The sequence below is a fragment of the Phalacrocorax aristotelis genome, chromosome 12 (genome assembly GCF_949628215.1).
Source record: "Phalacrocorax aristotelis chromosome 12, bGulAri2.1, whole genome shotgun sequence".
In the NCBI taxonomy this organism is placed as follows: Eukaryota; Metazoa; Chordata; class Aves; order Suliformes; family Phalacrocoracidae; genus Phalacrocorax; species Phalacrocorax aristotelis.
The window spans coordinates 6,114,522-6,131,666 of record NC_134287.1 but is presented as its reverse complement, the minus strand read 5'-3'; the positions used below and the strand labels follow the sequence as shown (position 1 = coordinate 6,131,666).

Here is a 17,145-nt window from a genome sequence, read left to right as displayed (position 1 = left end):
CTTATCAGGCTTTACTGCTCTTTATTTAACGCTGATTTTTTCTTCAGAAAGATTGCCTGAAACATTTCCATCACACTCTCCCACAGCATAGCAACAATCCATAATAAATTCCGCCATTCCTAAAATGAAAGCAACAAAAGGACTGTTTCTGGCTATATCTCGTAATTCAGGCATTTCCTACATGATTTAGTTTAACCTTTTTAATCTTTTCCTTGCTATCTGACATGTGGAAAATGTCCTGTCTGACTTACATCCTAACAAAAAAAAATTTAGCCAGCAGTTACCTCCTCATTATCATGTCCCTACACCCTTAGCATGATCATGTCACACTTAATTAAAATGTTACGGCTACTCATGTTCACAGGGATCTGTAAAACGTATCCTCTGGTTGCACTAAGCATAATGCAAGGTCACTGACGCTTGCAGCTTTTCTCGTGATTATCCACCAGGAAAACGTCATTCTTTGGTTGTGCTGTCAACCACCTTACAGCAACTAACTAGCCTATAACAAACTCTGACTTCTGCTGAAGAGTAAATCAGCAATGAGTAAATCTGCTATAAATGCCGTGTTTTCAAATGAGCTTTCTAGGAAGAACACCATGGTAAAATGATGCAGTATATTACATATTATAATTAGAACTGTTTTTTAATCTCTTGACTCTAAACAACAGGCATTTGATCCTGCAAACCCTGTCTGGCATCTGAGCCCGCAAAATCTTTTTTGCGAAGAGTGAACCACAGAATAATATTGTTCGTCTTAGTAACTACTCACTAATAGAGAGCAAAATCTTCAGAACAACTTCATCTCTGGTGTAGATGCCCTGAAACACTTATGAATAAAACAAAATTATCTTGCTATATGAATAGTAAGAAATACACTTGAAAACATTTGAGGCATCAGAAAGCTCTCAGAGGAAGCAACACATATCCAAGGACTGCAAACAAGACAAATTGTAATGAATTATTTCTTCATCTGTCCTGAACTGCTCAGGGACAGGCATCGGAGTTCATAGGTAAAGAGGCGCGTAAGTACAATTGTCTGAAACAAAATAAGAAATAGATGCTTGTTTTCTGGTCCACCTATATATGTCTGACGGAAAGCTGGCTAAGGATCATTAGCACTATTCTTTCTTAACACTTAAGTTAAATCTCTTAGTAACAATCAGGCTCTATCCTTGACCTATTATGGCCACCTTACAGCTGATTTTACTTCTGTAAACTTAGTCGAGGACTGCTGGCAGAGTTTTGATTCAATTTGCCTTTAGACACGAGTACCACTTTCTTCTGCAGGTCTCTCAGTGTTACAAGGACAGTGTTACTAATCATCTCTTTTCATTCCATTCCCACCTTGAGTTGCTTGCATTTTGTAAGGCATCCTCTTTTTAGCAGGTGAACCCCAATGAAGCTATTTCATAGATAAAATCCAAGGAACGGAACTATCTAGCAAACTCTGCGTACCCATCTCATCAAGGCCATGTACGTCTTTGATTTGACCTCTTGTTCTTTATGTTTTTCTTTTATCTTACCGCCTTATCTGAAATCTCCTGTCTCTCTTTCTTTTTATCTTGCTGCTTCATCTCTGAACATATTCCACTATCTTAATAGTCTTCCTTGTACCTAATGCTGTATAACTTTTAGAAGATTTTTACTTACCAGTTTTATGTACTAGCATGAATATATTTTACTCTATAACTACTTATTTGTGAGACAGGCTGTAAAACCCTGAGTGCTCATCCATTTACAGCAAATACTTTTCAAGTAGCATATTTTAAATATCCTACTTCAGCATACTTTCTGGCCTGAATATTAAGATCAGTCCATTTAAATTCACTGGATGGGCATTTCAGAAATCAAAGCATGATATTACCTGTCTTCATGCCAAATGTTTGTAAGAGCACCCTGATTATTGCGACTTTTCAGAGCAATATTTGAAATTATGATGCCTGTGTGGAATATCCATGTAAAAGGCAAAAAAAGCCAAACATTAAAAAAATCACTAATGACTGGAAAATATTTGCTGGTGCTTGGTTTTGCTACAAATTCTGAGTGATAATTACAGTTGATAGTTTATTCACTCTCTCTAATCAGTCTATCTATTATTTACAATGAGGATTTAGCAGAGTTGGTCAGGAAAATGAAAGAAAGCAGAAGGATTTGTGTGGACAGTTAAATATAAATGAGGAAGAAATGTTTTAATCCAAGTTGCCATTTCAGTTTCTTGGCCAAAACCTGAATCGAAATATTTCAGTGATCTTGAAAAGGCATTGTAACACTTCACAGAGGTTTCTGTGCCTCTGACTACCTCTTCTATGATGCACATACCCCGTCTTTAGGTGAAATGACACAATACATTATGAAACTGCTATAGCTGAGTCTCGTCATGAAAGAGAAATTCTGACTAAAGAACTCATTTCTCTAAAGAAATATAACTCACTTGAATTATAGCCCCTACCAGGCAACAGAACAACATTTCTATCCAGTTCTTCAATGAAGATTTGAAAATCTTCACAGAAATCAAACAATACTAATAAACGCTTTGACAGATATTTTCCAGCTAACCCTAAATATAAATGCATGATCTGCTTCATTTACTCTCTTAGTTTCTTTGTAAAGAGCTGTTCTGTAAAACCATTGGTTTTGGGTTGCAATATCCACATTATCAGCATTCCCCTTCATCACACTTGTTCCCAAACAGTAATATACAAATTCTCCCATCCCCCTGTATTTTAAAAAAAAAAAAAACAAAAAACCCCCCAAACATTAGTGAAAAGCCATTAGAATGGAATTCAGAAAAAGAGTTAATAATTCCATTTCTTCACTGAATTTAAACTTTCTTACACAGAGTGAAGCATGTGATAAAATCAAAGCTCACTAAAAATTAGTTAGTCATATTCTCTCTTTACCATGTTCCTATTATAATATATCTAATATCAGTAGCATGAAAAGGAATGAGCCTGCAAACTGCAGGATCCCTATTTTATGCACTTCAAAATAACTGCAGCACATACAACACAACTCTGCTACAGAACAGTTCTAAGGTTACCATCATTGATCTTGCCTGACATTTTCTTGTAAAGAATTATTTGTCATTCTCTCTACAGATTTTGAAAGTGAACCTCGCTCAGTCTGTGACTACATCTCCGTACATGTTAAAGTTAGGCACAATTATTTGTACAGCTCCCTTTTAATCAGAACAGCCTTTATTCCCCCATGACATATCATACTAATCTACTCCCAAATTACCAAAACATTCAAAGAGCAATAGTTCACCCTTAGTGTAGGAAGCAGATTTTCAAGCTTATAAAATTATACTGATAAATCAATTTTAGAACATGTTCTGTATCAATCAACCTGCCGCAGCCCCAGATTGTATAATAATGCCTGGGGCCATTGGACTTGATGCAATTTTTTTGGATGAAATGGTATCCTATTCAAACTGTACCAGCACCAATGCCTGTGTCTGGTGAAAAAGACCTTTCCTGAGCTTATTTATGTGAGCTTGTGTGTTTTATGCTCACCGAAAAATGACATATTTGTATATTGGAAGAATCATGTTCACTGAAAGGCAGAGCATTTCACCTTCCAAAAAAAAAAAAAAAGTGTTTTCAATACAAGTCGTACCAGAACTCAGTAATTTACATGTTTCATTTTCATAACACTAATAGTAACCAGTACCGCATACATTGTTTTAAATGCTGAATTAATATTTTTAGTTAACCTAGCAGAATAAAAATCACAACCATTTTTATTGCTAATGGTTTTAAAGTGGGAATGGCCAGTAGAATACAGGTTATTAAGTATATTTCATTGATATATTGGGACTATAAATAGTTGCATTATAAGCCCCTTTTATAACTTTTCAAAACATTCTCTTCGGCAAACTTGTCTAGAAAATTGTGGAAATAATGCAAAATCTGTGTAAACATTTTGGAATTCTAATGGTATTTCATCTTAAGGGGTGCCACTGCACAAGCTGCTGGAGTTTGGAGCTGGGAGTACTGTTATTCGTACTGACAGCTGTCACCACTTCTTTCCAAATAGGTGAGTGTAATGAGCCAGCTGTCACCACAGACTGCTATTTGTTTCAGAGCAAGGACTCTACATCAGGAGAAAGCAAGTTACTTGTGGGCAAGCTTATAACCTGACACCATACGGGGAACTAAACCAGCAAAACCAGCAAAAAAAAAGTCAGTGCTGAAATCTTCTCTAGCGAAGGACAACAGCATTCTCTTGCACTTTGATAACCAAAGCAACTGGAAATGATACATCTACGGTCCAAATCATCCTCAGTCCAGCTCTTCTACACAACAGACACCTCAGATTGCGTTTGTTGTATCCCATGCTGAGCAGCGAACCCAGAAGCCTCTTTCCCCACTCCTGCCCCCATATGCAGTGAAGGTTTTATCACAGCAGGCCATCTCTGTTGTATAGTGAAGGTTTTGAGAAACTGTCATTCAAAAATAAGAACAAACATCAAACAGAATTATGGAAACATTGGAGGTGCTTTTTAATGAAGTATAGTAGATTTCTAACAATATCACTTTTTGTATAATACTCATATTACATCGTAAAAACTAAAATAATCCCTTAAAAGATTAAGTAAAAACATATTACATTAATATAGAATGAACAGATTTAAAAACCATAGGACATCCATCTACTGTTTAGAGATTAGATTATTTGCAAGATGTCAGAATAAATTTATGAGGGAACTCCGCCTTTTTAGCTCACTATTTTTCTCATCATTTCCTAAAATATTTTCAACATATGACTTCTTGAAAATAATTTCCTTCATTTCTCAGTCATGCATCCTTCTTAAAATCTTAAATAGATCTTTTTTGAGTTCCTCTTTCTTAAATTCCATTCACTTACAAAACAAAGATGCTGCTCTCTTTTTTGTCTCACCTCTACACATTATTCACCAACATTGCACAAAGAAACTGTTGTTCTTTTTGACATTGCGTCTCAATAAATGGATTAAATGAGCTGTGAATATCAGCATTTAACCAATAAAAAGAGATCTTTATTTATTTAAAATGTATCAGATCTGCTTCATCTAAAAGGCTAATTGAAAAGGCTCTTCAGGTCAGCTGCGATATTAGAAGACAACTGAATCACATTTAATGCTACTTAAAGGATGTGAACAGGCTAGAAGAAAAATTAAGCCATGGCCATTAAAATTTAATTTGACTTAGTGAAGCCATTAACATTTTCGTTTTATGCAGTGGCAAGCATTCTAAAAATATTTCCATATAATTCAGAAACCCAGAATTGTCAAATGGCTAACACTTATGTACCAAAAATGATTGAAAGTGACCTTAAAGGACAAATCAGAAAAAGAAAGCAAAAGGAGAAAAATTCTTTGAATACCATGGTAGGCTGTCATTCTGTTCTTTTTTCATATATATTGACAGTCTTTGTATATATGTGTATTACTACTGCACACACACACGCACATAAATTAACTCCTCACAGCAAGTTTCTCTCTTCCTCTGACTCACTTTTATTTTACTGTTGCTGCTTTTAAAGTTTTGCATCTTTACCACATCTTTCAGCAGGATCCTCTGTAACAGGGCATATCTGCCTCTGATAATGACCACATCGATCTACGTAGTTCTCAGCCTAAGCTTAGCTGGAAACTTTCATACGCTACTTTAGAATAACTTCTTATATGAAAAGGCAACCTATTTATAATTTGTGATCTAAACCAGTTAGAGTCCTGTGAAGTTTAGTCTTGTTATTGCGCTAGAAATAGATGCATCTTTACTATAAAATTCTTGCATTTTTCTAGTAATTGCTCGCTTTCAGTTTCATTTTAACATTGAATATCTGATTTGGATATCAAATGACCAAAACACAACTTTTACATGAATTGTAAAGAAATAATCTATTTTTAAAACAACACCTTATCTTACTCCTAGTAACATACTTGTGATATGTTGCTTTACCTCTACAGTAAAGCAAACTATTCAAATTACGAGTTTGCCTCTGTAATTTGAAAATGCTACTGCCAATATCCCTTATAGTCAGTATAACAACAAAAACTGTAAAGAACACAAAGCAGTCATCAATGCAGTAATGTTAAAAATTTTAGCCAGTTTCATACAGAAATTTTGTCTGGAATTAAAATGGTATCAGTACATAAGTACAAATTCAGATTGATTTCCTGACAATGAAATACATTATCCGTAGTTTTGGCTTTTGTTCACATTTTTTCCTATTGAGTTTGAAAAAAAATTAAATGCTAATACAGAAGATTTTATTGTAATGTTCTTAAAATAATATAATCTGGGGTTTCAAATCCTGCTGTATGCACATCGCTTGCATTGCTCTTGCTTACTACTAGTAGTCATCAGTGACTAAAGGAACCTGAAAATGCTAAACACTGCTAAAGTTGTTACAAATACATTCCAGGAGGCGTAGGTTATCGTGGAAACTGTAAGGCTAATTCAGGGACTTTCTGGCTCTACATATACAGTGCAAAGCCTCTGGGTTCACAGAAATCAGTGGCATTGCCACCTCCACTCCAGACCCAGCACTTGAAGTAGCTTTAGGATGAAGAGAAGTGTATAACTAAACAGCATCCTTCTTAGGAGATGATAAATCTGTGAACGTGGTAAAGGTTTGAGAAGAGTCGGGCATATAGAAAAATCTTGGATCACAGAGTTTTTGAAAGGTTTTGAAAGCATATACTGTGCTGAGTACTCAACTGTCTCATGGATTCTTACAAAGTTGTTCTTGTCCATGACTCCCAGGTACCTTATTAATCAGCTTCTACCTCATGATTCATTATGGCTAATAATAGATTAAGAGTGGAAAAATAATCAAAGCTCTAACTACAAAAGGAAGCATCTGAATATTACTCCAATAGATTATCTTCTAAATTGACTTGACTAGCCATTAATTTGGATAAAAATTATTTTCTCCTTTCTCAACTTATTTTTTAATGGGTTATGGAAAATTAGAAGCAGAAACTAGTGATGATCTCTGTTCTTCCCCAGTTGTAGTACCTCTAACTCCTGCCAGAGAATATTTTTATTCACAGTGTCCCAATACCTCAAACACTTCTAAAGTTAGTAAAACAGCTTCATATTACCAAACTCCCTAAGCTTTAAGACCAGCTAGATCAGATTAGAATATCTCTGGGTTAAAAGCCTCATCCAAAGTGGACTGTAGTTTATCAGAGCCAAAGCTGTGCTCCTGAATGATATCCAAACAGCCTCTTCAGTCTGTTGCTGGAAGAATTCCTAGTTTCTTCTACGATCAGCTTAAATTAGAGTGTGTGCAACGTACCATTTCAGCTTAAATGTATAGTGAGCAGCTTGCCTCACAGCCCCCTTATAGCAGATTTCTCCCTGACAAAATGAAATAACAGCAGATAAAAATTTTAGTTCTTATAACAGCAGCGGAAGAAAGCGAGCAGAAATTGCAGTGTTTCAACTTGTGCAGCTGAGTACAGCTTATATCTTCCCTTATTATAGTTTGTCTTTCGGAGTCAAAAAAAGCATAGGAATAACTGTATCTAAGGATAGTGTAAATGCAAAGATACACTATAACAACAAGGTGCAAGTAGAGTAAGAAAACTCTGCTCATGAGTTTGTCTAAAAACTTAATGAAAGCAACTTTTGCTAAATTAATTATATTAATTTGAAGCCTGGCACTATTTTAATCCTAGATCTGAGCAGAAAGAAAACAATTTGAGCAATAGGACTTCAAATACATTTATTTCTCAGAACCTAACAAAGATTTGGAGTCACGTCAGGCATTTGAGCCTCACTGTAGAATCTTTGCCGACTGATAAAGAATACTTTTATTGGGAGTATCTAATATGAAAAGGTTAAATAGAGCTTTTTATCAGGACTTATAAAGGAATTCACCCAAAGGCCACATGACTAGGTCAGCTAAATAAACCACAAAGTCTTGAGTGTATACCAAGAGCTTGGGAAGTGTAATATTCTTCATACATTCAATCTCATATTCTCTCATTTATGAGTATGTGTCAATACAGTTAGATAATTGTGATTCCAGATGCCTTATAGAAGCCTTATTTCTGAAATGAAGGTGCCACAACAACATTAGTTATTCATCAGTGTGTTAGCCTGTAAAATAATCTCCAGAAGTGTTGCTTTGTCCCAGTTATTTCATTTTACTTTGTTTCTGAGATGGAAAGGAGGGATATCTTTAAATTATTTTCTCGACACACAACAGCAAAAACCAGGGTCCGGTGCCATATCATTCCTTTATGGATTCCTTTCCCTTGTAGTAAATGACACTGTGCACAGGAAAGAAGCTTTTGCACTGTTATTGCAGTACAAAAGCATGGTGGTGCTGCCTGACAAACACACTGACCCTGTCCTTTGCTCTTTCCACTGCTTTTCTATTAGCAGTCCTTATCTTCAAATGTTAAAGAGCCTCAAGTCCCAATTTCTAAAAGAAAATATAAAATTCAAGCAAGGAGATAGCGATCTACAATTAGTCTCACGTTAGAACAGAATTCAATAATAAGAGAGTCTGAGACAAAATTCCCTGAAGACCGAAGCAGGGTGAAGGAATTAGCCTCCCACCAAGACAAATAATACACGATAGGCACTAGTTATTCTGCTTGATGCACTGCCCAAAACACTTAGACACCTTAAGAACTGCAATATGAAAACTCATCTAAAATGAAGTGTCTCCTTAGTCTACTTTATCTTAAGGCAGACGGGAGAAGTTAACGAAAGTGTGCCTAAGTAAATCTTTCAGCAAGTCAGAAAGGGAATTGTAATACCAATAGGATGCCTAAGTAATTTCTAAAATAAAAGTTACTATATCATCAAGATGCACTATGTGCTTATATCATAGTGATACAATCCTGCTGCTCCAGAGCTAACCACAACTACTTGAGTGTGCTACACGGAACACAAAAAAACTGAAACCTAATTTGTAAATCATGTGTGAATCATATGGAGAAAGCACACAGAAAGGCTAACAGAAAGACCTACTAGAAATACAGTTAATGAAAATGATCATTTATTCTTATTATTGTATTTAATTATCATTCCAGATCCTTTTCTGAACTCCTCCAGTCAAATTTAATTTTTGCGGGTGTATGTATAGAGATATGAATAACCAGTACAGACACTAAAGCCATAAACTACATATCCTGTATAATGCTTCCTTCAAGCATTTTTTGCTCTTATGAAGCCCTCAATCTAGATCACTTCTTGTGGCAAAACCAAATAACAGCAGCTAAATCAAGTTAGCAAAAACCCAGAATCTTGCAGAATGTGGTGATAATGATTCAGCCTGTGACAGCCTTTTCTTGAAGTCGCTGTGAAGCCATGCCCTAACATGGAGCTATGGAAGAAAGGAGGAAAACTACTCATTTCACTGCCATGAAACCTAGTGTGCAGTTCTCTGTCTACATGTCATTACTAAAAACCTGCACCAACTCTAATATTATTAATAATAGTATTAACACATTGCAAATAGGTATCAAATTTTCTGTAACATGCAGTAATATATACAAGATGAGATACTTGTATTATTATTTAAAAACACCCGTAATTGTCTTCATAGGATAAAATTACATTTTTAATAACCAGAAAAAAAAACCAAACTATCAGGTCCTCAGTTTAACCCTCATTTAAAAGTGATAACATACTAATCAGGAATGTTGCATGTTAAAGTTTCTTTTCTCGCCATCCCAGGGCCTCTTTTTAACTCAGTGTTGGAGGGGAAACTTCACCCTCAGTGGCTTTTGTAACTTGTCAAATGAGGTGCTATTTCCCACCTCAGAATTTGTCTCAAGAAGAAAACAGTCTTAAATCTCAGCAATTCAAAATAAGAGAGGCTGAGCACTGAAAATAAAGCCATGTGAATTCCTGATTTAAATAGACTGCACGGTAAATTCAATCTTTCTGATAACATTGTCCATGGTGGGCTTTATATTGCAGTATCAGCATCTTCAATACTTCCTTCTCTACTGTTGAGCTGATAGGCCTCACTTGACAGACAATGAAATTCATTCCATACCATGTGGATGAGTTTTATTTATTTCATAACTACAATTGTTCTACTTCTGTATTTCCATGCATTTCAGTGTTGTAATTTCTGTCTCAAAATGACCCAGATAAGTGTCAAAAAAAAAAAAAAAAAGAAAAAAGTTTTCACAACCTCTTATACAAAACTATGCCAACTGAAACTCAGGGAATATGTTCTACAGGTGGTTAGCTAAGTGTTTCTGTAGGGGAGTAACAAAGTATAAACTCATCTGGAATTCATTAATTTATTAATTTCTGCTCCTGAATGATTTCAGATTAGGGAGATACTGAAGGGTTGCCATCATGACCCTTTATTTCAGTTACTTCTAAGTCTTTATATTCCTTTATGGATTCAAAGAGCTAAAAAGAGAGTTGCCTTCAACCAAACATAGTAGTATTGCCACTTCCAACCAAAAACACAAGGAAAGCACTTCTGATTAAAGATGTTTTATGAGCTATTGTTTTGTGAAGACAGGCAGAAAGATAAAGGAATTGGAAAGAAAAGGCATCAAGGAAGCAGCAGACACTGAGGTTTGCTTCAGTAACATGACCCTTGAGATAAAAGTGGATTTGGGGGCTCAGCTGAAACTTCAGAATGTTAGAGCAAAAGAGGAAATAAATTGTAGACAAATGGTCAGAGAAACAGATCTTGGTACGTTCTCAATTGCATCAGCTTTTCCAGTTTTCATGCCTTACTCTAACAACACATAGGCCTGGTATTTTGGTTAAACCACATAGATCCAAAGTAGTAATTTGATTTTCACTCCCTGTCTATGGCCTTTTTTCCCCCTGAATATTCCACGATTCTGAATTAGGAATACAAAATCAGTAGTCTCCAGTACTACATAATCTGCAAATGGATAACTACTGACTTAATCCTGCTTCCGCGGCACAAGCAGTGATCAGTGTCCTAACACAGTCTCCAGACTATCAGCCAAACCCGTGCTCAAAATATCCTTGTCTCTTCTCTTCAAAAGTCCATCATGTTCACTGTCCGTTACCCATCCTTCTCTCTGTTTTCCTGTTGCCCTCTAACATACAGCTGCCAGACAAGTCTGTTCCTGCATTTGTGCTTGCAATTTGACTACCGAGGGATTGATGCTCTGATGTTTTTGTACTTTAGACAGTGGCTTCTCTTGTGTTTGCTCTTAATCTTTTGAACTGCCCCTTCATTTATACCTGAAACATGGCTTATCTACCACCACCCATGTTTATGTCTGCTATAAATACCAACTAGCATTAAGACTAGTACAAGAAGCAATACAGAAGACTAAAGATGAAAGCTAAATCAGACCAAAGCCCATGAACAAGTTTCCTGGGGTTTAAAAAAAACCCAACTATTATTTACTTGAATTTTGTACTATGCTTCCTAATTTTGATCCAAAGAAATAATGCAACATCTGATTTCATGAAATTCCAGGAATCTAATGGAAAAGTTCTAGTAACTCATTAAATATCAAACAAACCCATGGCTGGATATAAGTTTGGGAAAAATAATGTAACTTTCCTGTAGTTCATCTCTACCCTAGGGAATCTCCATGACTGCAGATTGCTAACGGAATTTCTGTTCCCTGTAATTCATTCAGTTCTCCTGCATAGTAAATAAGGTTTGTGAGACTCCTGACTTTCAATTCTCCAGTCAAATATGGAGGAACACAATCAACTGCTTATTTTTCCCAAGTTATGAAACAAATATACAAAACAAGACAAACCTGGGTCCTGGGGAATTAACGTATTATGCAGAGTAATCATGAGCTATTTTTTCTCTTATATTAGTAGCATACAAGGTGTAGTATGAGGGAAATCAAGTCAAGTAGTTTGATTAATAAAATTGGCCTACTTCTTTTATTAAACTATTTATATAACGATGAAAGAAATAAATAATAATTTGTTAATTGAAAACTGTGAGCTAGTGAGCTTACACCTACTTCATGCTGATGAATATTGCCACTATATGAGACAAGCAAAAAAGAAGAGAAGGACCCAACTCTATTGAAGTTCAGTAATTAAAATATAGGTGCCTACTGAAGGTAGTTCAATCCATTTAATTAAGTTTTCTACAAATCCTACACTGCAGTATTTGCTTTCCATAGGCTAGTAAAATATCATTGAGGACTGACATCTTGAAACTTAGTTTTTTAATTTATTCTCTGTAAATTTAAAGGCACGTGATTAATATATAGGATCACTCACTGAAGGCATCATTGGATACTTAAGAAATTTATCTTCTGGTTTGACACACCCATTTAGTGATACAAAAGCTTATTCTTAATTAAAAAAAAAAAAAAAAGATAATGGCTAACTATAATATCCCCCTGAAATAATAAGCAAAACAACAGGCTTAAATTTCACGTGTGACGTCCGAACCTTGCAAACTTTGCCAACAAAGCTTAAAAAATACATCATATCAGAAGAAACTGGGAATTTTCAGTGTGATAACAGTTCTGTCCCTGCAACTCTTTGACCTACCAAGGCACATGTTTATCAGTTATATCCAAGTAACTAACACAAGGTCCCTGACTGATTTGCATCAGTGTGAACAGATTGTCATCACAGGCCTCTTAAAAAAGGACTCACAGAATGATGACGCTGGAGGTTTTGAATGTAAAATTTCATCTTGTTATACCTCTGGACAGGGTGCATACTTGACCCTAAGGCTTCTTATTGACCACAATGTTTTATAGAGATTATGTAGCTGGTGGCTGCAAACTTTCTTGCAATAAATATGGGATGTACAAGGAATAATAATAAACATAATGAGGTGGTACAAAGGTGATAAAATACATTCATCACAATCACTGTGCATGTATATAGCAATTACAAATCATATAAGGTCTGAATTTTGCACCAGAGCAAGCCTATGCAGGCCTATCTAGGCTCACAATAATAAACCACACAAGTGATACGTTAATTAACATTTTTCTATCTTTCACTTTTGTCCCAGTTTTTGTTGCATGAGAGTGATAGAATTGCATATTTGGAATACTAAGAGAACATTTTAAGTATTTTTGAAAGACTTTTTAACTCAATATATATTCAAAGTTCCACAAAGTAACAAATTAAGCAGCAGGAGACTGAAGGTGCAGACCAAAGTTTTTTGGTTTATGAGCATGACACGTACTGTAAGTAATGATATGGTGGACTGAGCACAGAGCAAGGACCTGATACTCCAGAAGACTATTCCCAGTCTCAGTACTTTGCTGTGTGGCTTTAGGAAAGCTCCTAAGTAAGTGCTGAAGGAATGAATTGCGTTATGTCCTGAGCAACAAGTTTCAGGGTTGGTTTTACAGACCAAGACTCAGAATTTCTTTCCTAAAGCTTTTAGATCTCCCTATCTATACAGAGATTATTCTGTATTCAGTTTAGTCAGTGTTTACTGCAATGTATACTTCTAGTGCTACAAATTCTGCCTTACCACATTTCAATCCCATGTGACTAAGTTCTCTTAAAAAAACTCCAACACCAAGATTGCCTGAAAGCTATTGTACCTTTTTTTCTGAGCATGGCCTTACAATAGCCTCAGCTTTGGGAATTCATATTCACTAAAAGAGAACAAAATACACTCAAAGTACAGTATGTGATCTAAACATCATTTTTCCAGCAAGCTATTGTCAGATAGATTTTGTTCTAACAAACCAACCGTCTATAGCAATAAAACACAGGAACCTGGGAACGTCAGGATTGCTCTCCCATTAAAAAAAAAAAAGGCAAAACAAAACACAACACAACCATTGAAAAGAAACTCTGATACTCTCCCACTAAGTTTCTTTGATTTTTCGAAGATACAAACATCATTTTTTGTGTACCTGAATAAAACAGCCAAGTGACCCATTTGTTTTCACTCACCTCCTGAATCCACCAGTTATGGTAACTAAAGCATCTGGTAGAAACATACACACAGCATTCTTGACAATCAAGCTTACTGCATCCGCTTCTGCCTTAGATACACAGCTAACAAGGTCCTCATAGAAGAGAAAACCTGGAAATCAAAGGCAAAAATGTGCTGATTACTCTGTGGAATTACCAAAAATCTACATCGCATTATATAAGCGCCATGTGAAATAGCCACCTCTCACCAAGAAGGTAAGCCACACCACTCATAGCATGGGCAAGGAAACACTATCTAATGGCAAGAATTAAGAAATGCTTGACCTTAAACCTGAAACTATAGGTTTGTTTCAGGACAGGTTGTGGGAAGAAATATATTTTCGCCCAGACTCTTCAGGAGTCTTATCCTTCCTCCCCACCATTCTTGGAGTCTGTCTTCTGCCTCTGGTGTGGGAGACCACAAGCAAGAGACAGCCTCTTCCTTCCCTAATCTTCGTCCTTATAGTTTGTATGTATTTTTGTCATTGTAAATTGTTATAAATTATAACAGCAGTTAGGATAATTGCTCCACTTGCTGAGAATCTGGATATTTATAAATTGCTCTGACTTCCCTACCAGCTGCCATCAATGGGATTTCTGGGCATACAGCTTTAAAAGGTGCTCCGCTCAAAACAATAGGGTTCTACTCAAGTACAGGGCTCAGAGGGATGTGAAATATCTTTATGTCTGATCACAGAGCTTGTATCAAAAGAGCCCAGTCCTGCAGCTTGCTTCACATTTGGATATGATATGTAAAAGAAAAACAACAAAGGAAGATGAATGTGGGCAAGCTGATCCAAGGATACTGAGGTGATGTAAATCACACGGATTTAATGAAAAAATAAAATTACATTATTTTAATGTCATGCTACATAATCTCTTTTTCTTAATGCAACTGAGTCCTTTGTTTAAATGGGTCCCTTTATTTAAGAAAATGGCAGGCACACACACACAAAAAAAAAAAATCTACGGGGAAGCAACATTATTCGTTTGACCATGTTTAACACTTTAAAGTTAAGATGTGCTAGGATTATGGAGGTAGTTTTACAAGTATTTTATTACAAATATGGATTTCTCACTCTAAAGGAGGGCTGCCTTGAAGAAGACAGGTCTCTGAAAAGTAGTTCTGGGCTTTCCTAATGTTGTAATTTTTTCACAACCTGTGTAATAATGACCCATTAATAGTTCTGTGGGGGGGAGCAGATTTCATTGGGTATCTCTGTAAGCAATAAAAAAAGTGCATATTCGTATTTATTTAATGACACCATTTAATCAGGAGCCCTGTTACTCCAAAAACTATTTTTAACCTAAATATTTAATATTCACATGACTCTGCCACCAGAAAATGGATGTATAAATGAACTTTGCCTCCTTCTCTGATCTGTTATCAAGTTCTTAGAGCTCTGAGATACAAGTTTTTATGAGGCTTTTACCTTACCTGCTCTCTGCATTTTTGACAGCTTCAGGGTCTTGTCAGCTTTTACCTCTTCCAGAGTTCGTAAACCCTTTCTGTACCATTTTTCAGATGTCTTCACTCCCACTCCAAAGACTGAAGTAAATTGCTAAGGTCAGTAGAGGAACACACATTTCAGTGTTGTTTTCTAAAGGAGCAGTAAATTAACAGTAAGTATGTAACAATGAGGTTTAACTGTGAAAATTCTGGGCAGAACTTACCCTACATTGAAGATAAATAATAGTGTAATACAAATAAACAGATGCAGCTTATTTTCTTTGCATAGTTACATTGAACAGACAGTTGTTTTTATACATGGGCAGTTCTCATTAAAGTGAAGTCTAAACAATAATACAACACTATCCCCAGCAACTTTACGGGATTTAGCCAAATGCACACTTTCGACTAAGGTTTGAAATAAGGATAGGAGTCTCTATTTTTACTGCACAAATAAGAAATGCAAACAATAATGTTATGTTGCTGGATTCCCTCACACTAACTTGATAGAATAAGAAATGTCTCAGGCCTATCTTCCTAATTTGACCGACATTATGATTTTGTCTTGTATGGACCAGCAGCTCTCAGCTGTAACCATGATGTTGGTGTTGCAGCACTCTACGAGACATGGGGTCAGTGGGAACCGTGGCAATGGGCACACGGGTTTAAATGGTGCACAGAGACAGATGGCAAGTACACAAGGACAACTAATCTGTTCTTATACTGCATTCTAAAAAACTCATATGTTTGGAGGTCGTGCCAAATATCGTTTTCCAAAATGGGATTCAAATGTAAGTACAAATGGTAATTTTTTGTTTTCTTGCATATTATAAACAGTTGCACAATTCTTCAGTCCTCACGTGAGCCAAGCTAAATTCCTCTACATTTTATTTGGAGTACAGGTTTCACTATTGAGGCCACCGGGGGCGGGGAAGCCCAAATTTACTAGTCTCTGAAGTTTTAGTGAGGTTATATTCCATTTATTCCAAAGTAATTTTGTACACTAACTTATTCCCAAAGAAAGAATGTAACGCAAAAACGTCACAGTTGTAAGCATTATTCAGTGGATCAATATCTCAGATGAACAGTGATATGAAAGCAAGAGCGAAAACTTTCATGCCTGCCCAAAAGCACATTCTTTATGCTCAGTTTGTCAATACTGAAGGTCTCAATAGATCCTTTGTGCTTTTATAGAATTCAATGAGTAGCTGTGTAAGACACGAATAACTGCTGTTTTCCATTGAATCTACAGCCTCTGAATTCCAACCGTGTGCGCTTTATTTTGTGGTTTTTTTTTAAATGAGATTAATTCCTTGGAAATAATTAAGATAAAGAGAAGAATTAAAACCTTGGATAATATTAAATAGGAATTATACTACATTTTGTATATAATGGATGAAATTACCTATTCTTTGTCTGAATCATGGGTGTTTATGAAAGAATGTGATTTTTTAAATACTTAGATTGTTATCTTTTAATGTTTTTGCTAGTGCTAGAAGATTTTCAAAAGGGTCTATTACTGGGTTTTGAGTGATTCCAAGAGACTTAATTAATATTGAGGTAGAGAACTAAAGAAAATGGATTCTATGCCACTGTCCAAACTTTTAGGAAAAAAAAAAAAAAAACCACGTGTTTTTATTTCCACACTAAGATCCATTACTATTCAGTATATTTACAGATGTCAATTTAGAGGCACTGCCAAGAGTGCAGTGTGAGTAGCAGGTAGCCCGTTTCTTCACTTGTGTATGCAAGCACTGCTCTTTTTCAGCTGGTGAAAGTGAATTATATGAACTTGTTCTCTGCAGC

The 17,145-nt window shown here is 35.8% G+C and overlaps 1 protein-coding gene across 1 annotated transcript in view; it reads right to left on the bottom strand.

Moving 5' to 3' along the window:
• The window catches only part of DNTT (DNA nucleotidylexotransferase), a 95,744-nt gene that overhangs the window by 54,224 nt on the left and 24,375 nt on the right, over nt 1-17,145 (bottom strand). The window contains exons 6-7 of the mRNA XM_075108053.1: nt 15,328-15,451; nt 13,869-14,001 (exon numbers count right to left, since the gene is read on the bottom strand). Of these exons, the coding sequence (XP_074964154.1) occupies nt 13,869-14,001; nt 15,328-15,451 (257 nt within the window). The remainder of the gene's footprint in view (nt 1-13,868; nt 14,002-15,327; nt 15,452-17,145) is intronic.